At 38.3% G+C, this 20640-nt stretch overlaps 1 protein-coding gene across 2 annotated transcripts in view; it reads left to right on the plus strand.

The window, feature by feature from the left end:
* The window catches only part of RARS2 (arginyl-tRNA synthetase 2, mitochondrial), a 58319-nt gene that overhangs the window by 1980 nt on the left and 35699 nt on the right, over positions 1 to 20640 (plus strand). For both annotated transcript variants that reach the window (XM_032409314.1, XM_032409313.1), the window contains exons 2-4: positions 13508 to 13581; positions 17857 to 17959; positions 19311 to 19394. In XM_032409314.1, the coding sequence (XP_032265205.1) occupies positions 13508 to 13581; positions 17857 to 17959; positions 19311 to 19394 (261 nt within the window). The remainder of the gene's footprint in view (positions 1 to 13507; positions 13582 to 17856; positions 17960 to 19310; positions 19395 to 20640) is intronic.

Raw genomic sequence — 20640 nt, forward strand, 5'->3', positions numbered from 1 at the left:
AACATGGAGTCATGTTTGAAATGAGGTAAAATAAATGAAATGAGGTAAAATAAAAATATGTGCAATAGGGGCGCCTGGGTGGCTCAGTCGTTAAGCGTCTGCCTTCGGCTCAGGTCATGATCCCAGGGTCCTGGGATCGAGCCCCGCATCGGGCTCCCTGCTCAGCGGGAAGCCTGCTTCTTCCTCTCCCACTCCCCCTTCTTGTGTCCCTCTCTCGCTGTGTCTCTCTCTGTCAAATAAAGAAATAAAGTCTTTAAAAAAAAAATATGTGCAATACATATCTTTATGAATGAGGATCCTTTGCTAGTTTAGGAGTGAAGGAATGTATTACATGAAATAGCACATTCAGCAAATTTTGATAATGAATCTACATTTTTCTAAGCAGTCCCATTATCAGTCCCAAGGTTGAAAGTGAATAGAATATGGCTTCTGTCCTGGCATGGCTCTGGACTAACTTGGGGAAACACATGTATAAACAGCTAATTGCAGTACAGTCTGTAACCAGTGTATTAGAAACATATGTGAGGTGTTAAGGGAATATGGAGAAGACAGCTTCCAAATGTCAGGAATGCTTTGTGGAAAAGGTAATGTCCTGAAGGAAAGATGGATAGGAGTGTACTAGGTTAGTAGGGTGAGAGCTTGGGGAGTGGTAGGGTATTCCAAGAACATCGTATGTATGGACAACAGAACCATGGGAGAGCATGATGTATGTTCATGGAACAACAATATTTGGATATGACTGAAATTTAGAGTGTGCCTCTTGGGCCTCACTTCAGCAAGTCCTTTGGACTCTATCTTCAAAATACCTTGAATCTATCCATTCTTTTCCATCCCTGTTGCCTTTCCCTTCCGTCACCCCAAACCAAGTACTATTATCACCTACGTCATCTGCTTACAACAGCATTCTGATGGGTCTGTTTCCATCCTTGCCCTCCCTCAAATCCATTCTCCTTATAGCAAGAAAAGTGACTTCTCAAATGTAAAATCATGTCACTTACCTATTTAAATAAACTACATTGCACAAACTCTACCAGAACCTTAACATCTTTCTTTACAACATCCATTCATACCACCCTATTCTTCCTTTCTGCAGGATCCTAGCCACACTGTAATTTTGCTTTTCTAACAAAGCAAGGTCTTTCCATTCCCATTGCATAGATATTCCCTGTGCCTAAAGGAAATGATTTTATATCATGACCGTTTGTGCAAAATGGAAGTTTCACAAAACAGTACTTATAATGTGTGTGCATTCTTTTCTACTTACACTACATTTTTCAGAAAATCCTGGTTGGGAGTCACTGAATTTATTCCCAACTGAAAACCTCTGGTTTGAAAAGTGTGTCCTCCAGTTGCTCTCTATCTCAGACCCTTGTTTGCTTCCATCATAGCATTTATAAGAGTTAATAATTATTTCATTAGCTAATTAATTATTATTAGGGAATTAGTTATTTTGTTGTTTTGTTTTCCTTGTTTTGGTGTGTTTTCTCTATAGGCTTCGTGAAGACAGAGCATGTTTTATTCACTATTTCTCTAGCACCAGCAAAGTGCCTGAAACATAAAAGGCTGTTAATACATATTTAAAGAATAAGCTGTTGTGATGTAATATAAATTTTGCAGCTTCACCAAATGAGTTCATAATTTTAAAGCTGTGAGATAGAATGATAAAAGTGGAAAGGATTAAAATCCATTTGTGTGACTGACTGACTCTTGGCAGGTTAATTAACCTGTCAGCTATAAAATGATCGTATTGATTCCAAGTTTACAGGATTGTTGCAAGGATTAATGACGATGATGATGAAGACAATAATAACTATTGTTTGTGGAATATCTCACTTGTACCATGCAGTTTTGCTGAACTTTATGGGACTATTGATAAGATCTAATGACATAATGTTAATTGAAAGGGCATAGTGTCAAGAACTGTGAGGGGTTTGTGACTTTACCTTACTAGTCTACCACAGTTCCATGGGTGGTGGCCAGAAAACATGAGATCCCTGGGTGAGAGAAAAGGATTTTACTATTCGCAGCAATAGCAGTAGCCAGAGTATTAACATTTACTTGTATTGGTTCGCCAAGCCCCTCTTCTAACCACAGGGTGATGTGAAGGTCAGATGATACCTGCACAGGCCGGGTGCTGTGTCACATAAGAGAGGGACCTTGAGGCTTTTAGGATGGGCAGTAAGCATGTTTCCCTTTGCTCTGTAGTGGGATACTATTTCTGTCTTACAAATCTGTTTGCTATATGAGCATCCTTGAAAAGATTTTATGCCTTGCTTACAAGACATGCAGAAACCTAGGAGTCCCATAGAAATTTGTCTCCCATCACTTAGGACGGTGGTGTACACACAAAGTATACAGTACTTGATATTATCATGTTTAATCTTTTCAGTCATCCTATTTGTAGCATTGTCTCCATTTTATAGAGGAGGACACTGACAGGAAGATGAATAACCTAAAGTTACAGAGCAACAAAATTGTAGAGTTGAACTACTAACCCAGCTTTTTGACTCAAAGCTCAAATTCTTTGTATTCTGTAGAATAACCTTTGTAAAATGTTCAGCACCGTATTTGGCTCAGAAACATAATGATGGAGTATAGATTTGTTTCCCTTTCTCAGTTTCTTTTCATTTAGATTTTGATGTTAAGTTTAAAACATCCAGCTAAAAGGCGGCAGGGTGACTCGGTTGAGCATCCGGCTTGATTTCAGCTCAGGTCTTGATCTCAGGGTTTTGAGTTCAAGCCCTGTGTTGGGCTCCACGCTGGGTGTGGAGCCTACTTAAAAAAATCCAGCGAGTTCATTTTCTTTTTTTTGTTTGTTTTAATTTTGAATGTCAAAATTATAGAAAAGTTGTGATAATAGTGCAAAGAACTCCATATACTTTTTTATCCAGGGCCACCAATTATTAACATTTTGCCACATTTGCTTCATCATTCTATTTCCTGTATCACGCACATAGAGTGGGTTTCATAAAGCATGCGCCTCAACCTGTCGATACCTAATTGTTTACTTCCTAAGAACAAGGCTTATCTTACACAGCCACGGTATAGTCATTAGATTCATATAATATCATATATACTTTCATTTAGTGTATAGTCCATTCCAGTTTTGCTGATTTTTTTCAGTATTTTTTTCCAGTATAGGATCACAAGCTGCATTTAGTTGTTGTGTAATTGTTGCATCTTAAGTGGCTTAAGCTCTTCTCCTCATTAGTTTATATTTACATAACATGCTACAAGAGGTACACTGCTAACAGCTATGAATAGAAGACAGTGTTCCTTGACTGCTGCTGAGTTCTATTAGATTTCAGGTGTGGCTTCAAAGAGCAATTAAATTTGATGACCAGTTGTCATCTAGTCCAAGCTGAAATATTTATGTGGGGAAGATACTCGTCCACATTCAGGTGAACAACAGGACTGACTGAATGGTCTAGGTGTATACTTCGCTTCTAACCTGTTCTCACAGGCCCACCAGCATCCACTTCTGCTTAAAACTACAAGTTCTTCGGGGCGCCTGGGTGGCTCAGTCGTTAAGCGTCTGCCTTCGGCTCAGGTCATGATCCCAGGGTCCTGGGATCGAGCCCCGCATCGGGCTCCCTGCTCAGCGAGAAGCCTGCTTCTCCCTCTTCCACTCCCCCTGCTTGTGTTCCCTCTCTCGCTGTGTCTCTCTCTGTCAAATAAATAAAATATTAAAAAAAAAAACTACAAGTTCTTCAAGAGCTGTGCTAAATTTCTTTCAGTATAGATACTTGGTAATAACTTGCCTTCCAAGTCTTTTAGAAAGTTCTCTTCTGAACTGTAAAGTTTCAGTTGCTGCCAGTTTGAGTCTGAGTTAATCCAGACCTGTACCTGAAGAACGTCTCTACAAATGTGGGAGTGTTTGTGCATTGGCTCTTGGTGGCAAATGTGCACACCTGACCTGGTTATATCAGAGGCAGAAGTAAGGAATAATCAGGGATAATAGTTTAAGTAATTTAAGATCTGGAAGAGTGAATGATAACATTTTAAGAATTTTAAGACTAGTGGCCTATAGACTGTTAATATGGGTAAAAATGCAGAGCTAGGGGAGCCTGGGTGGCTCAGTTGGTTAAGTGTCTGCCTTTGGGTCAGGTCATGATCTCAGGGTTCTGTGATTGCAACATGTGTTGGGTTCCCTGCTCTGCGGGGAGTCTGCTTCCTCCTTTCCCTCTGCTCCCCACCTCCCACTCCCCCCCCCACTCCTATTCTCTCTCTCAAATAGGTAAAATCTTTAAAAAAAAAATGTAGAGCTAATTTTCATACGAAATACCAGTTCTGCTGCCTGTATGTCTGATTGCTAAAACATAAGGATCTCTTTTTTATTAGCAAAATGAGGGTTTTTTTTTTTTAAAGATTTTATTTACTTGACCAAGAGAGCAAGAGAGCACAAGCAGGGGGAGCAGCAGAGGGAGAGGGAGCAGCAGACTCCCCCGCTGAGCAGGGAGCCTGATGTGGGACTCGATCCCAGCATCCTGAGATCATGACCTGAGCCGAAGGCAGACGCTTAACCAGCTGGCTCCCGCAAAATTCAATTTTTTATGAAATTACCAGAGATTTTGATCTTGAACCTGGCAGGTTTAACTCCTAACTGAATTTAGAACCTGTCTAGAACCAGAACGATAGGATATTTTTTTGGCTTTGTGTTCAGTAATTGGGTACTTGGGGAAGGAATTGTGTGTGCCTAATGGAAAAGGAATGGTTGAGAACCATTAACCTGGTTAATTATTGTGCTTTCTCATATTGGGTACCCTGGAAGTCAAAGAGTCTATAGGATCTCTGATGTTCTATTGCCAGATCTAAGGTTTATAATTGTATCTGGTACGTTGTAGGCACTGAATACATATTAGCCATTATTATATTACACATTAGAAACTGATCTTAGGTTCCCAAACCAGATCTGGCTTATGTGGATTTTCATTTTTGATACTCTCTTAAATGTTCCCTTCTTTCAACCTCAGATTTCCTCCTTATTCATTTGTGTTAGTTTGTCAAGGAATAGGTTTAATATTTTGTGGATTTTATTTCTCTTAAAATTTTGAGCTTTATTGTTGTAGTCTTATTTTATCTTAATTGAATAATTTTTAGCCTATTTTATTCTGTAAAACTTTTTTCTTTCATCATTCTAAGGTCTCAAGTAGAAAGTTATCAATAGGCCCATGTTTTACTGGTGAGAGTCCTAGGTGAAGCCCAATGCCAGGAGAAACTTTATCTGAAGGGGAAAGAAGAAATCCTGTAGTTAAGGAAACTCGTAGGCCACATTCTCATCAGAGAAAGCACTAAATCCAAGCTGAGAGACAGTTAAAGAAAATCTTATTATTTCCAGAATGATTCCAGACCTATGAGAATCTAGGTGGATTAAAAACCATGCTCTCTGACATTCGACCACTTGACAGTGGTTCTTAATTTTTCTTTCTTTTTTTGAGCCCCACCCACCCCACTCCTAGAATTAAAAACACTTACTAGCTGGGGCCCTGATTGGTAACATGAGAGACAGCTGGTGTCTTCCTAAGCAGCCGTTCTCAAGCCTGGTTTATAGACTGGAATCACCTGAGAAGCATTAAAAAATACCTAAGCCCAGGCCCATTGGTGTGGGGTGAGGTAGGGGCCTTGATGTTCCTCCAGGCTTGATAACCACTAACTGAGAATGACCAGGAGACAGAAAGGTATAGTGCAGGAATCAACCAGAGAACTTTTTAACATCCTGTTGCCCAGTCACACCAGAATATTTGCATGTGGGAACCAGTGTGCAACAAAATGTGGGAACCACAGGTATAATGATTAAGAACATTAACCGTGGAAGACATATGGGTTTAAATCCAGCCTTTCCTTTGATAGGTATGTAAGTTCTCTGTGCCACTTCTGTAAAATCTGGAAAATTAATTAGTTACCTTTTAGTCTTGTCATTAGAATTCAGTAAATTAATGCATAGTGTTTAGAATTGTATATAGTGTTTAGGATTGTGTTTGGTACACTATACATTCAGTAAATGTTAATCGTTGTTACATTATGTCCTCAGATTTCTGAAGTCAGGGTATTTTGAACCCCCTTTTCACCCCACTACAATCCCAGAGGCTTTATGAAGGGGACCTAATTATTATCCATTATCCTAGGTGAATGTTTTAACCCCACGTGAAGTTAGGTAACCAGAAAGCTACATATCTGAATCATATGGCTTAATTTCTAATAGGAATCTTTTTAACAGTACTTTTATAAAGTTGTGCTTTGGTAAAGAAAAAATATTTCTCATTTTTGAAAAAATAACTGGCCATTGTAAAGAATTACACGATACAAAAAGGTAAAAGAAAAAAAAAACAACTCCCCCATAAATAATCATTATTAACATTGGTTGACCTTTATTTTAGATAATATTTCTTTGCAGATATACAGGCAGAATAAAAGGAATACTAGATAGATATGCCTTTTTACAAAAATTGGGCTATATCATAATGAGTTTTTATTTTGAGGTGGTTTTGTTGGGTTTTTTTGTTTTTTATTTTTAAGTTTTATGATAGAAAATGTCCAACTACTGGGGTGCCGGGGTGGCTCAGCCAGCTAAGTGTCTGCTTTCGGCTCAGATCATGATCTCAGGGTCCTGGGATTAAGCCCCGCGTTGGGCTCCCTGCTCAATGGAGAGTTGGCTTCTCCCTCTCCCTGTGCCCCTCCCCTCTGCTCCTTTTCTCTCTCGAATAAAATCATTTAAAAAAAAAAAGTCCAACTACTAAATGTATATTAGTATTGATTATCCGTGTACCCCATGACCAAAATGCTGTTTTAAATTAAAAATATTAAACAGTTTTGCTTGAGTTTAAAGAAATTAAAATGTAATTCAAAAATTATTGCTATATTTCTGAAATGGTCCTCTATGAAATAAGATTTTGAAAAACATTACAATTTTTTTTTAAGATTTTACTTATTTGAGAGAGTGAAAGAGAGCGAGCGCACGCACATGCGTGAGGAAGAGCCCACAAGCGGGGGGAGGGCCAGAAGGGGAGGGAGAAGCAGACTCTGCAATGAGCAAGGAGCCCAATACAGGCCTCAATCCCAGGACCCTGGGATCATGACCTGAGCCAAAGGCAGACGCTTAATCGACTGAGCCACCCAGGCGCCTCGAAAAACATTACAATTTGAAGTCTTTTTAAAAACTTGTGATATTTCAGGGGCGCCTGGGTGGCTCAGTTGGTTAGGCCATCTGCCTTGGGCTTAGGTCATGATCTCGCGGTCCTGGTGATGTAATTTTGGAATATAGGTGAGGTTTCGTGGGGTGAGGCCCAGAGCCGACAACCAAGAAAGATTCTTCAAATGTCTTTGGTGCAAAATGGTAGTTTTATTAAACCATGGGGACAGGACCGGTGGGCAGAAAGAGCTGCTGCACGAGGGTCTTGAGGAGTGGCTGATTATACTCAGGAGTTGGGGGAAGTAAGGAAAAAGGGAGGTTTTCAAAACAACTTTCACATGCTAACGAGTACCAACCTACAAGATACCAGAGGCCTTGCCATTGTCACGTTAAGGTTGTTTTCTCCTTGCAAGTTATTAACATTAAGATAGTGGGAGATTCCTGGAAGAATGTCGTGTCCCACCCAGGAGTTGGGGGTGGGGGGAGGTTGCAGCCTTCTGCTCCCTCATTACTGGGATGGGCCTCATGTTGGGCTCCCTGCTCGGCAGGGAGTCTTCTTCACCCTCTCCCTCTGTACCACCCCCAACTGCACGCACATGCGCTTTCACTCTCTCAAATAAAATCTTTAAAAAAAATTGATATTTCGAATTTAGATAGTATCAACCCTTGCCATTAGACGTGAGGGCATTTTTGTAGTTGGTGTAACTTTCCTCTACATTTCCTAATTTGGGTACCTTTCTCAAAGTGTGTAACACTGTTTATTAACCATATCTGCACAACTTGTTTCCTAAGCATTTTATTTTATTTTTCTGAGATTTATTTATTTTTAGAGAGAGAGAGACAGAGGGGGAGGGTGCGGGGAGGACAGAGAGAGAGTGAAAAGAACCTCAAGCAGACACGCAACCGACTGCGCCACCCAGGCGCCCCTACTATGCATTTTATATTGAATTGGGTAAGATGCTTACCACCAGTCCTGTTCCTAAGGTATGGCTTAATTGGCTGGATTTCTTTATAAGCAGATTTTTCAGAAGGGCTCATAGTACTTTTTTTAACCTTTTTTTTTGTAATTTTTTATTTTATTTTATTTATTTGACAAAGAGAGAGAGATATCACAAGTAGTCAGAGCAACAGGCAGAGGGAGAGGGAGAAGCAGGGTCCCCGCCGAGCAGAGAGCCAGTAGCAGGGCTCCATCCCAGGACCCTGGGATCATGACCCGAACCGAAGGCAGACGCTCAATGGACTGAGCCACCTAGGCGCCCCTAACTTGTTTGTGTGTTTTTTTAAGAAATTTTGACTTCTCAGATAAACTAACCCTAGAAGTATCAAAAGGAGGTTTAAATCATTAGAAAATTAGCATGTTTATGGGGCACGTGGGTGACTCAGTTGATTAAGTGTCGACCTCTTGGTTTCGGCTCAGTTCATGATCTCATGGGTCCTGGGATCAGCCTCATATGGGTCGCTCTGCTCAGCGGGGAGTCGGCTTCAGCTTCTCTGCCTCTGCCCCTCCCCCCGTGTGTGTGCGCGCTCTCCCTCTCTAAAATTTTTTTTTTTAAATTCACATGTTTAGAAGTAATATCAAAAATCTTCATTTTAGGGCGCCTGGGTGGCTCAGTCGATAAGCGTCTGCCTTCGGCTCAGGTTATGATCCCAGGGTCGTGGGATCGAGCCCCGCATCGGGCTCTCTGCTCAGCGGGAAGCCTGCTTCTCCCTCTCCCACTCCCCCTGCTTGTGTTCCCTCTCTCGCTGTGTGATTCTCTGTCAAATAAATAAATAAAATCTTTAAAAAAAAAAAAAACTTCATTTTAGAAATAAGGCAGTAACACCAGATTATTTAGTTCTGAATTTGAATTTTCCAAATATGGATACTACAGATGCAAATGCATACAACGATCCAGTGTTACTTTAAAATTTATTAATTTTCATATGTTGGCAATTCAGATTAAAAAACAGTTGAGCAGGTGAAACAAACATATCGGTTTACAACTTCTGTGAAAAATCTAGTCCTATATAATATTGCTAAATTATTTACTTTAACCAGATCGTGATCTTTGTGGTTAGGTAATATGGCTGCAAAGTAAAGTGCATTTATTTCATCCCTGGAGTTTTCTTGATTGGGTGCTTTATTTTTGAAATTTCATGACTTAAGCAGGATGTATCTCAGTGTAGAATGTTCCAAATTATATTTTCCTGACATAGTAGTTTATTTTGATCTGTAGGTTCAGTTTTTCTTAACAAAATATTTAATCATGGAGAAAAGTATAGTTATTATGTACCCATCACCCAGCTTAAAAAATAAACTATTACTATTAAAATCTCCTAGGTACCCATCCCTGGCTGCAAACTCTTTCCTCCCATGTGAGGTTTTGTATTATTATATCTGTGCATGTCACTTACTATCTATGACTGTATCCCTAAATAGTATTCTTTTACAAGTTAATAAAATATATGTAAGTGGTAGTCAAAGTGTAATCATCCTTCTGCAACTTGGGTTTTTTGTTTCTTAGCCTCAATTTTTTTAAAAAGACATATCCATAATGACGCATGGAGATCTAGTTCTTTCATTGTACTGTTGGGTGTCATTGTAGCAATATACCACAATTTAAATTTGGTTCCTTATTTCAGGGAAATTTTCCCTTTTATTGACTATTATGCCCTCCCATCACCTTGGTCACACTTCTGGTTCTAGCTGCCACTTGTGTGACCAGTTTCACATGTGCTTCCAATCACTTACTGCTAATAGCACCTTATCTAGTCTAAAAGCCTGCTGGTTCCAGCCTATACTCCGCTCAGATGAGGCAGTTAACACCCTCAAGGACAGCTGTCAATCAATGGGGAATGGAAGCTCCTGCTTCCTATTTTTGAATAGACCATTTTGGTAGACCTTGTGTGTGCTTCTTAGAAGGTACCATGGCAGTTAAGCCCCCATTGCCTATAGCAGTAACCTTGACAGCACAATCTTAACTTTCCTCCTTCCTTCCCACGCTTCTCAGTCTGTCACTTAAGCCCGCAGGAATAACCTCCCAAATAAACTACCTGCACAAAGTTCTTTTCTCAGGCCTTGCTTTTGGGGGAGCCAAGATCTATGAATACTTTTTATTTTTCCTGGGTTTTGTTGCTTCGTCTCTATACCTTCTGACGAGAGACCAAGAAGCCCTGCGCTACACAAGACTGCCCATTCTGCTTCAGAACCTTTTGCATCTTTCCTTGGCTATCACTTTTGAAGAGTGTTTGAGTTTTGTCTCTTCAATCGTTATGGTATATGCTGCTGGAGAACCACTGTATCTGTCTGCTTGCTTCTTCCCTGCTCTTCCTTTTGTGTTTTAGGGACGCCAGTTATCCTAAGGTTGGATTATCTTGTACCCAATTTTATTTATCTTTCTCTGATTGCTTTCAATTTATGTTTTTTAAAATCTTTGTTCTCTGATTATCGTAGGCCTCTGTGTCATTTATTTTCAATTATGAATGTTCCTTTGTGTTTCTTAATTCTATAATAAAAAATGTATCAATTTGTCTAATTTTTAGACTCCCTTTTATCTCTTTTTCTGTCTTGCAGTTCTTATTGCATTCACAAATCTGGAAGCACTTTTGATGAATGTCTTTGTACTCATTTGGTTATATTTTTCTAGACGAGTTCTTTGATCTTCTGTCCTTCCCTCTCCTCTCTCCCCCACTTTGTTTGCCTACTCGTTTTGCCTATTTTTCATCTTGCTCATGCTTGACCTTTCTGCCCACACTTTCTGTTTGTTCCTGCATTGTGTGGGTGACTTCACTCTCCATGTGAGATTTGTTCTTGGCTCACATTGCTTTGGTGATTGCGAAAACATAAACTCTAGGGCTTTTCCACTCTTTTGTCTCTGGTAGGTTCTGGTGACCTGTATACATTACTCCTGAACTCTGACCTGGCATATTAAATTTTTGCTTGGCTAGCTCTGGTATTTTTTCACCTTCCTATAAAAGCTCCTCCTCTGATTCTTCCTGCCCATACAAAACCGAATCAAGATCTCCATTTAATTGGGGAAAGTGTTGTGTTTCCATTGGAGAGAACTTTAGTGTGCTGCCCTAGAATTTTCACTTGTGAAAAGTACTGGAATTCACTTCTCTGTTTTACTCCTTCTCTCCCACAGCTCTGTAGCATCTCCCTCCAGTCATAGATGAAGAAAAATAATGGGATTCATTTTTTTCTCTCCAGCGTGGGGTATTGATGAGAATTGTTAATTCAAGTTAGGAGACTTGCCAAACAGGGCTGCTCCATTCCTCTTCAGAAGCTGCTGTTTGTCTCCTTGGCTATCCCTTTTGAAGTTTCTGATTTTGGACTGTGCCTATCCTCTATATTTGTTGCTGGAGAACCAACCAATCTGCCTATTTATTACCTACCTTCCTTCCTTTCTCCTCTCCATTCTTTCTTCCACCCCTTTCATTTTAATTTGATAATGGGTGGGAGGTAGGAGATTATGTAAAGAAGCCTTCATTCCACTACTTCATCCCAGTCTTTTTAGGTTTTTTAATTTGTTTTGTTTTTAATTATGGGAAAATATATACAACATAAAATTTACCATTTTAACTATTTTTAAATGTGCAGTTCAATGGCATTAAGTCCATTAACATTGCTATGCAACCATCACCACCAACCCTATCCAGAACTCTTCATTCGTAAAGCTGAAACTCTGTGCTCATTGTAAACAGTGACTCTCCATTTCTGCTTTTGTCTCAGTCTCTTTATTTTGGTTTTCTAATTTACATTATATAAAAATGTTTCTGTGCCTTTGGAAAACTACTATTGAAGATATTTTCTATTTTGGTATTTAAATCTTTGTGAATACAATCTCCGTCTTAGAATTTACTTTTAGGAAAAGTTCGTTGCCAGGCAGCACTGTATTATATATATAGTTAGATTCCTTTTTGTACCTTGGTTGCCAAAAAGCACAGTAACCATCTTTACCTTAGGTTTTCTGGTATGATTTTACACCTCCATTTTATTTTTATGTGTTAATTCCCCTCAGAGCCTTTTTTGGAGCAAATGAGTTATAATAAAATAAATAAGCAATTTTTTTAAGATTTTATTTATTTATTTGACAGAGAAAGACACAGTGAGAGAGGGAACACAAGCAGGGGGAGTGGGAGAGAGAGAAGCAGGCTTTCCCACTGAGCAGGGAGCCCGATGTGGGGCTCGATCCCAAGACCCTGGGATCATGACCTGAGCTGAAGGCAGACACTTAATGACTGAGGCACCCAGGCGCCCCAAGAAATAAGCAATTCTCCTAAAGATTTTATTTATTTGAGATTAAGGGGGGGGAGGGGTAGCAGAGGGAGAGGGAGAAGCAGACTCCCCTGCCGAGCAGGAACCCAGGGATCATGACCTGAGCCAAAGGCAGGCGTTTAAACTAAATATGCAACTTTTAAGTAGTTTTTAGTTTATATTGGAAACAGAATTTTTTTGTGTGTTGTTCATTTGAATGTAAACATTTTATTACTGAAGTTCAAAACTTATTTGTCAGCTAAAAAGCTTTAAAAATGTAACTAAGTTTCGTTTTGTTTTCCAGCAGACTTTAGTTATATTTAAGATAGGCAGAAAGTCTTAGTGGTTATGGTAAGTTTGGGAGACATTATGTCCAAAATAAAATCTTAATTTTTAAAGGAAGAAGATAATATTGTTAGCATCATGTGACACATTTTTCTTAATCCTTATAAGAACCCTAGTTTAACAGGGTTAATCCCCATTTTTCATATGTGACTCATAGCTAGTAAAAGTGGAACTGGAAATTTGAATCCTTTTTTTTTTTTTTAAGAGAAATTATGATAGAACCTGTATTATTGGTGTACCTAGATTGGCAAGAACATTTTGTAGTATAAGCATGAACTGTTATAGCCTTTATTCTATAAATGCATTGGAAATGTTTATCCACTTCTAGGGAAATGGCCTAAGGAAATAACTGTTTTGTAGGGGCTTTAAGTAATGTAGTTCTCAAAGACTAGAATTAAAAAAAAACAAAAGAACAAAAAACTGTACTCTGAGATTTAAATTTAAAAATCAACATATACTGTGGGGCACCTGGGTGGCTCAGTTGCTTGGGCATCTGACTCTTGATTTCGGCTCAGGTCATGATCTCAGGGTCGTGAGATCGAGCCCCGAATGGAGCTCCACACCAAGCTTGGAGCCTGCTTAAGATTCTCTCTCATAGTTGGGTTTTCCAGAATGTCAAGTAAATAAAATCATACACTATTTAGCCTTTTGAGTTGGGTTTTTGTCACTTAGCATAGTGCATTTGAGGCTCATTTAAGTTAAATATCTGAATATTCTTTTTATTGATGAGTAGTATTCCACTGAATCTGGTACAGATTATTAACAATCTTGCTCTGTTTTGTTTTTTTATTATTTAGCTTTCCAGAGTGTTGGATCTTCCACCAGAAAAGTTGATCAAGTCAATATCTGCAGTTCCAATTTCCAGGAAAGAGTTAAGTATTTGTAACAACTTAAAATGTTGCTGACTTTGTCAATATGCAAAAAATTGTTGTTCTTCAATTTACAGAATAGACCTTAAAATTAACTATAAAATATATTGTAACCTATTACTCCCATTCACTTAAATAATGAAATTAAAATCTGTATTTTACCTACTCTGATATGGCACATTAAATTAGTACTCATATGTTGTTTGATGTTTATGCTGTTAATGACAATTATGGCAAAGTCTTTAAGAAAAATTAGGGACAAGGTCAAAATTTAATTCTGTGACAGCAAATAAAAGGACTAAGATTGCAGCTGGAATTTCAGGGTTTTTGAAGGGATTTTAGAGATGATACACCTATCTGATGCTTGAATACTATAGTACTATATTTACCTGCTAGGTTTTTTGGTGGTTTTGGGGTTTTTGTTTGATTCCATTTGAGGACTGCTAGTGATAGATAACTATTGGTTACATATAACCCTTAGTTGCTTTCTTGGATACAGGAAGGTATCTCTTTGTGACGTTGGTCCTTCTAATTGATACTTCTTTACCATTTGGCTAGAAAAACTTCAGTACTTGGATAAAACGCCCTCTCAGTCAATTAATAATGACAAGAAATTAGCTACATAGTAGGCATTTAAGCCCCAAGTTTTGGAAAGATATAATTATCAGTACCATTATGTCCTAATATTTTGTCTCCTTAACTTTGTCAGGATTTTAAGAGAGGGTAGGATGAATATTTTTGTTCCCAGAATAGACAAAGAGGTAAATGGAAGAGGAAGAGAAAGGCTACATGCTACATGTGGCCTTGTTGAAAGAAAGCATCTTTAAAGTGGCCTGCTGCAACCTACTTTACATTGAGTTCTAAGAACAAAGGCAACCCCAGACCAAGGGGATCTCATAATTACACATCAATTAATGTAATATTCCAAGCCAGTTACCTGTTTCATAAAATCTGTAAATGGCATTTCTGCATAATAATGAAAATATCTGCTTTTATTTTATATTTCAGAGGCCTTTAATAAGCTGAACATTCTTGGCCCATCTTTTTTTCTTCAGATTTTATTTATTTGACAGAGAAAAGCATAGATAGGCAGAGGGAGAGGGAAAAGCAGGCTCTCTACTTAGCAGGGAGCCCAATGCGGGGCTGAATCCCAGGTCCCTGGCTGGGATCATGACCTGAGCTGAAGGCAGCCACTTAACCAACTGAGCCACCCAGGCGCCCCTTGGCCCATCTTTTGAAAAAGATTTTCTTTACCTGCCTGGAGCTCCTTTGGGCAGTTCTACTTTAATGATACCATTCTTCACTATACTTTTGGTTTATAGAGAATAAATATTAGGGAGGATCTCAAAATTTTTCTAGGCTACAAGTCTAAAATTCTGCATATTAAATTGATTTAAAATAAAAAGAATCTCTACTGTTGTGCCATAATAAACTCAGACATCCTTTACAGTACAAAAACAAAGCCTAACTGTTCTGTATTTCTCACTTTATTCTAAAATGCTGTTAAGCGCCAGGAGAATTTTTTGTTGTTAATATGGTTTATTTAATGTCCTATGAATCAATGTATTCAGGCCTCCTAATTTTCTTGATTATATTATCAACTATGCTGGAATTCCTGTTTGATACTGATCATACATAGTAGACGGGATTAATGACTTTGTTACCAGCCAGTAATACTCAAGTCTGTGGATTTCACTCTAACACCACAACAACTCCTCAGAAGTAGTGGAAAAGTAGCTATTGCTTTTTAAACTTTTTTTTTCTAATAAACAATATGAAAGTAGATGGAATAGTTTATGGAACCCCTATGTGCCCTCACTCACTGTCATTGGCACACAGCAGTTGTGTTTCGTCTGTACCCCTGCCCACTTTCCTTCTTCACTGCCCACTTTCCTGGATTATTTTGATAGCTAAATTAATTTTTCTATCACAAAAGCAAAACCTAATCTTAAGGAAATTCAGGAAAATATAGAAAAATAAGGAAAAACATCCCTAATATGTTTAGCAAGTTGATGTACTTTTCATATTTCTCTTTGATTGTGTCTTACAGCTTTTAAAAAATAGCTATAGGGGCACCTGGGTGTCTCAGTCGGTTGAGTGTCCCACTCTTGATTTCAGCTCAGGTCCTGATCTCTGGATCCTGAGATCAGGCCCCATGTTGGGCTCCAGGCTGTGTGGAGTCTGCTTGTGATTCTCTCTCTCCCTCTCCTCCACCCTTCCCCCCTGCTCATGTGCGCATTCTCTCTCTCTAAAAAAAAAAAATAATAATAATAAATAAATAAAATAGCTATAAAACTACTGTATGTATGATTTTTGAACGCTTTTCCCCTTGACATCTTTCTTTTTTGGTAAATAGCTCTTTTAACAATGGCTAAATAATACTCTAATGCTCTTCTTTTGATGGACATTTAGATTGCTTTGTTCTGACTTTTTACATAATTTACATTCAACAATTACCTCTTTAAACAGACAAAGCAAAAGTTCCTTGTAGATATGTAACCAAAACCTCCCAAAAGGGAAAACTGGGAAGTAGGTCAAGTCTGGTTGATCTACCCCCATCTCCCTGAAGCATTTATTTTTTGGGGCCTTCCTTGCTGGCAAATAACCCTTCATATAATTTCAGAATTCATGTTTGAAATACTCCTAGTTTAATAAATTGGTGTTAATTATTGTTAATAGACTAAATGGGTGATTTTTTTTTATTTGTCCTTTTACCACTGAACAAATTGGAAGTACTTGTGATTCTGTTAAGATAAAATTTTTTAATTGAAATGCATTCGTTTATTATTCATGTCTTAGAATAAAATTACAGATAACTATAGAAAACCATGTGACCTCCTTGTGTTTCCTGGATGTTTGAGAGCCATCCTATAGGTTTATGGTCATTTTGCACCTCGTATAAAGTATCCTAGCTGTTTGTCAAAAATTTAATCTTTGGTATATTCAAATCTATATAATTTCAATTAATTTTGTTATTGCTCTTACTACTTTTAATTTTTTAAAAGTGTGTGTTCGTGTCTTGTTCTTACTTTGTTAAACTAATTTCTTCAGTTTCCCACATTATTGGCACAAGTACTGGCCTAAACCATCAGTCCTTTGGTAAGAATAAATATAATAAATACATTCAAACCTTATGTAAATTTCCACAATTAAAGTTAATCTTTAAAAAATTAATTGTGTAAAAATTGAATTGTCATGTCCCCAGGGCTCAAGACTCAGGACTGTTTAACATTTTTATTTAACATCAGAACTAGGATTAGTATTATTTAACCAAGACTTAATTTCTCAGCAACACTGTGAAGTTAGGTACCATTATCATCCCCGTTTTACTAAGGTACAGGAGAGGTTAAGCAAAATATTCAAGATCACAGAGACACTGATTAATAGATGTACGTAGGTCTGCAGTTACAGCTCAAATGTCAGTAGATGAGTTTGAGTTGTTAAGCATAATCCACACTAGACTGTGGATAATGTATTAAGGCTCAAGAAAAGTTTTTGTTTTTTTTTTAATATATAGATATTTTTGAGAGAAAACACACCAGTTGGGGTGGCAGGGGTGAGGGAGGGCACAGAGGGAGAGGGAGAGGAGAATCCCAAGCAGGCTCCATGCAAGCATGGAGCCAACATGGGGCTTAATCCCAGAACCCTGAGATCATGACCGGAACCAAAATCAAGAGTCAGACACCCAGCTGGCTGAGCCACCCATGTGCCCCAAGGCTCAAGAAAATTCTTAATGGTCTTTGTTGACTAGGAAGTTTAATGTGATGTGAAACAGATATCACAGGATATTTTAGGCATGTCCCTGAATTTCAAGATTGATAAGAATGAAGTCATTTGTACCCCCTCTAAAATATGTCCTTTTGTGTCAGTGACAATGGATTAGACAAGACAGTGGTTTAATCCAGATATTCTGCCCATAAAGCCTCATTCCCTAGTTCCCTATTAAATGTCAGAAGATGTTCCAGGGTGGGTAATTATGTAGATGTTTGTACATCAATTAAAATTTTTATTACACTTTGAACTACCTATCTCATAGAGATATTGTAAAGTTACAATTAGGTAATAGAAGAGGAAGAACTTTATAAGATAAAGTTCTAAATAAATACAAGTTGATATTTCTAATTTCTTTGCTTTATATTTTGAAAGCAAAACCTTTTCCTTCTGATAAAATTGTATTGATGTGGAGAATCCATAGTGGTTAGTCTTTTTTGTTGTTGTTACACTAGTAATGTTTTTAAGGTACAATAGCTTTTTCCTATTTCAATTTCTGTCTTTAGAGAAGTAGCTGATTTTCAGCTCTGTGTGGATTCTCTATTGGAAAACAACAATGACCATTCAAGACCAGATGTTCAAGTTCAAGCCACAAGACTGGCAGAGAAGGTACTTCAGCACTGTTATCTTTTTTTAGACATTGTAACAAATTTAATACTTTAAAGAAGAAAAAACTCTGCAGGCTGTCTCAGGCATAATAATGAATTTAACAGTGGGTTTTTTTTTTTTGTTCAAGGCACCTTGGAAAATACAATTTAAATTCATTTTAGCCATGTGCTATAAGGTTAAGATGATTTTTCAAATTAGTTATAAAGCATTCCTCTTGAGCTGACATTGTTCAATTTTTTGATTAACTACTTACAGGAGGACTGATGTGTTAATTAAATTTACAGATTGAAGCTGGATGGACTTCTGAATTTAAGAGAACAAGCTTGATAAATTAGCAGTGGGTTGCAATTTTTAAAATGAGTTTCTGAGAAGATGAGCGTTAAAATATGAGAAAAATGATTAGATGTAAATAGAATCATGATTGCAGAGAAGTGGCTAGATGATTTAATAAACCTCTTTCATTTCTAATTTGTCTGATGGGTTTGGTGTCTAAAATGGAGTTGAAAGGTTTGTAGAGAATGACCAAATCTAAATTATTAGTGTAATACCATAAAAAACAGGGTTTTTAAAGTAAGGTTATTACATGTGACACACAGGCTTCTGGGCACACTGAAGGATTGGAACAATGAAAGCCACTATCATAGAAAAAGATGTGTAAAGAATGAGGATAATCAAAGAGATTTGGTGGCTGAGTAAATATTTATTTGATCAGAAAATCAACCCAGATTTTTATCAGGAAGTACACCAGGAGTAGAATTTTTCTAATCACAGTATTTAGCCTCTCTTTCCCCCATCTCCTGTGAGTTCTCAAAAATAAAGACTAGTGACTCGTCATTGACCACAGGTATCTCTTCAGGTTTCATGGGTATATCAGATGCTTAGAAATCTAGTTGGTTAAAATTTTAAGGTATATTCACTGAAGACCAAGTATTTAAAGGATTTCCATTTTATGTGTGGGTACAAGTGCTGCAGCGTAGGCCCGGCAGAATGGCCTGTCCTGTGACTCTTGTGCAAGGTGGGTGAGCTATCAAAGAGTTCACTGCATGTCAGGGCACGTAAGGTGGAGGTGAAGTGCTGCTGGCTTCCTTCCATGTTAGATAGAGAATTTGAAGTGAGGGAATGGGAAAGAGGGAGAGATTCTGAATATAGAATAGTGTTCTAGGCTGGAAAAGAAGGAAACTTGTCGGAGTGATAGAATTGAACAGATTGGCTAAGGCCCACGTCCAGATATAATGACTAAGAGATACGAAGCACCTGCTGCCTTGGGACTCCAATTTGATAGTATTAGAACGACAAATCTCATTACACCTGTTTTATACTTATTTTACTTGATTTTTTTTTATCTTTTCAGCTAAAATGTGATAGAGTGGTGAGTGAAATCAGCACTGGTCGAGGGACTGTAAATTTCAAAATTAACAGAGAACTATTAACAAAGGTAAGAATGGGTTATGTTCCAGCTATGCACCTTTACTCACTCTGATTTAGCTACAGTGATTTTCCCCCAGTTCCTAAACTTTGCCTCCTCTTGCCTCAAAACCATACACATTCTGATTCCCCTTCCTGGAGAGCCACCCCAAGTTAACTCCTGCTTACCCTTCAGTTCTTGATATTTCCTGGGTTGTGCCTTTCTGCCCCCTTCGTTTATATGCTCTACCAGCAGTGGGTATCTCTCCTTCGCAGAACTTATCATAGTTACTATTTTACATTCTTTTTATTTGATTAGTGCCTCTTGCCCTTTTTTTTTTTTTTTTTTTTTTTTTTAAGATTTTTATTTATTTATTTGACAGAGAGACACAGCGAGAACAGGGAACACAAGCAGGGGGAGTGGGAGAGGGAGAAGCAGGCTTCCCGCCGAGCAGGGAGCCCGATGCGGGGCTCGATCCCAGGACCCTGGGACCATGACCTGAGCCGAAGGCAGACGCTTAACGACTGAGCCACCCAGGCGCCCCAGTGCCTCTTGCCCTTTAAACTCTGATTTCCATTAGGGCTTATAGCATCTGTTTTTCTCGCTATTGGATCCCCCCTTCCTAGCACAGTGCCTGGCATGCAGTAGGTGTAAGATAACTATTACTGAATGAATTAATGGACTCTGTATTGAATACACAGAAAGTACTGCTGGTTTTGGCTCTCTGGTAGCCTGTAATCTGTTGGAAGCATGAGATTTATACAGAAGAAACCATAAAATAGCTTATTCTTTTAATAAAACAAGTATCAAAACAAAAAAAGTGGATTGATACAATAAGCATAAGAAAGATCAGAAAACTCAGGATGGCCTGGAGGAGTTGGGGAAATGACATAAAGGAATTGGGTCTCATGTAAGATTGTGGAGGACAGGTAATCCTGGATAGGCAGTGGTATGAGATCTTTTGTTGAGAGTTTCATCTCAATTGAAATTTAAAATTTATCATAATGCATGCTTTAGGCTTTTTTTTTTTTTTTAAGAAATATATACTGGTATTGAGTTGGTCAGGCTTAGTAATGCTGCAGTCTTGAATTGAAAATTACTATAAAACCAAAATTTCTGGGGCGCCTGGGTGGTTCAGTGGTTAAGTGTCTGCCTTCGGCTCAGGTCATGATCCCAGAGTCCTGGGATCAGGCCCCGCATCCGGCTTCCTGCTCCACAGGAATCCTGCTTCTCCCTCTCCCACTTCCCCGCTTGTGTTCCCTCTCTCACTGTCTCG

Source organism: Phoca vitulina, unplaced genomic scaffold, assembly GCF_004348235.1.
Source record: "Phoca vitulina isolate PV1807 unplaced genomic scaffold, GSC_HSeal_1.0 scaffold11, whole genome shotgun sequence".
NCBI classification, from domain to species: Eukaryota; Metazoa; Chordata; class Mammalia; order Carnivora; family Phocidae; genus Phoca; species Phoca vitulina.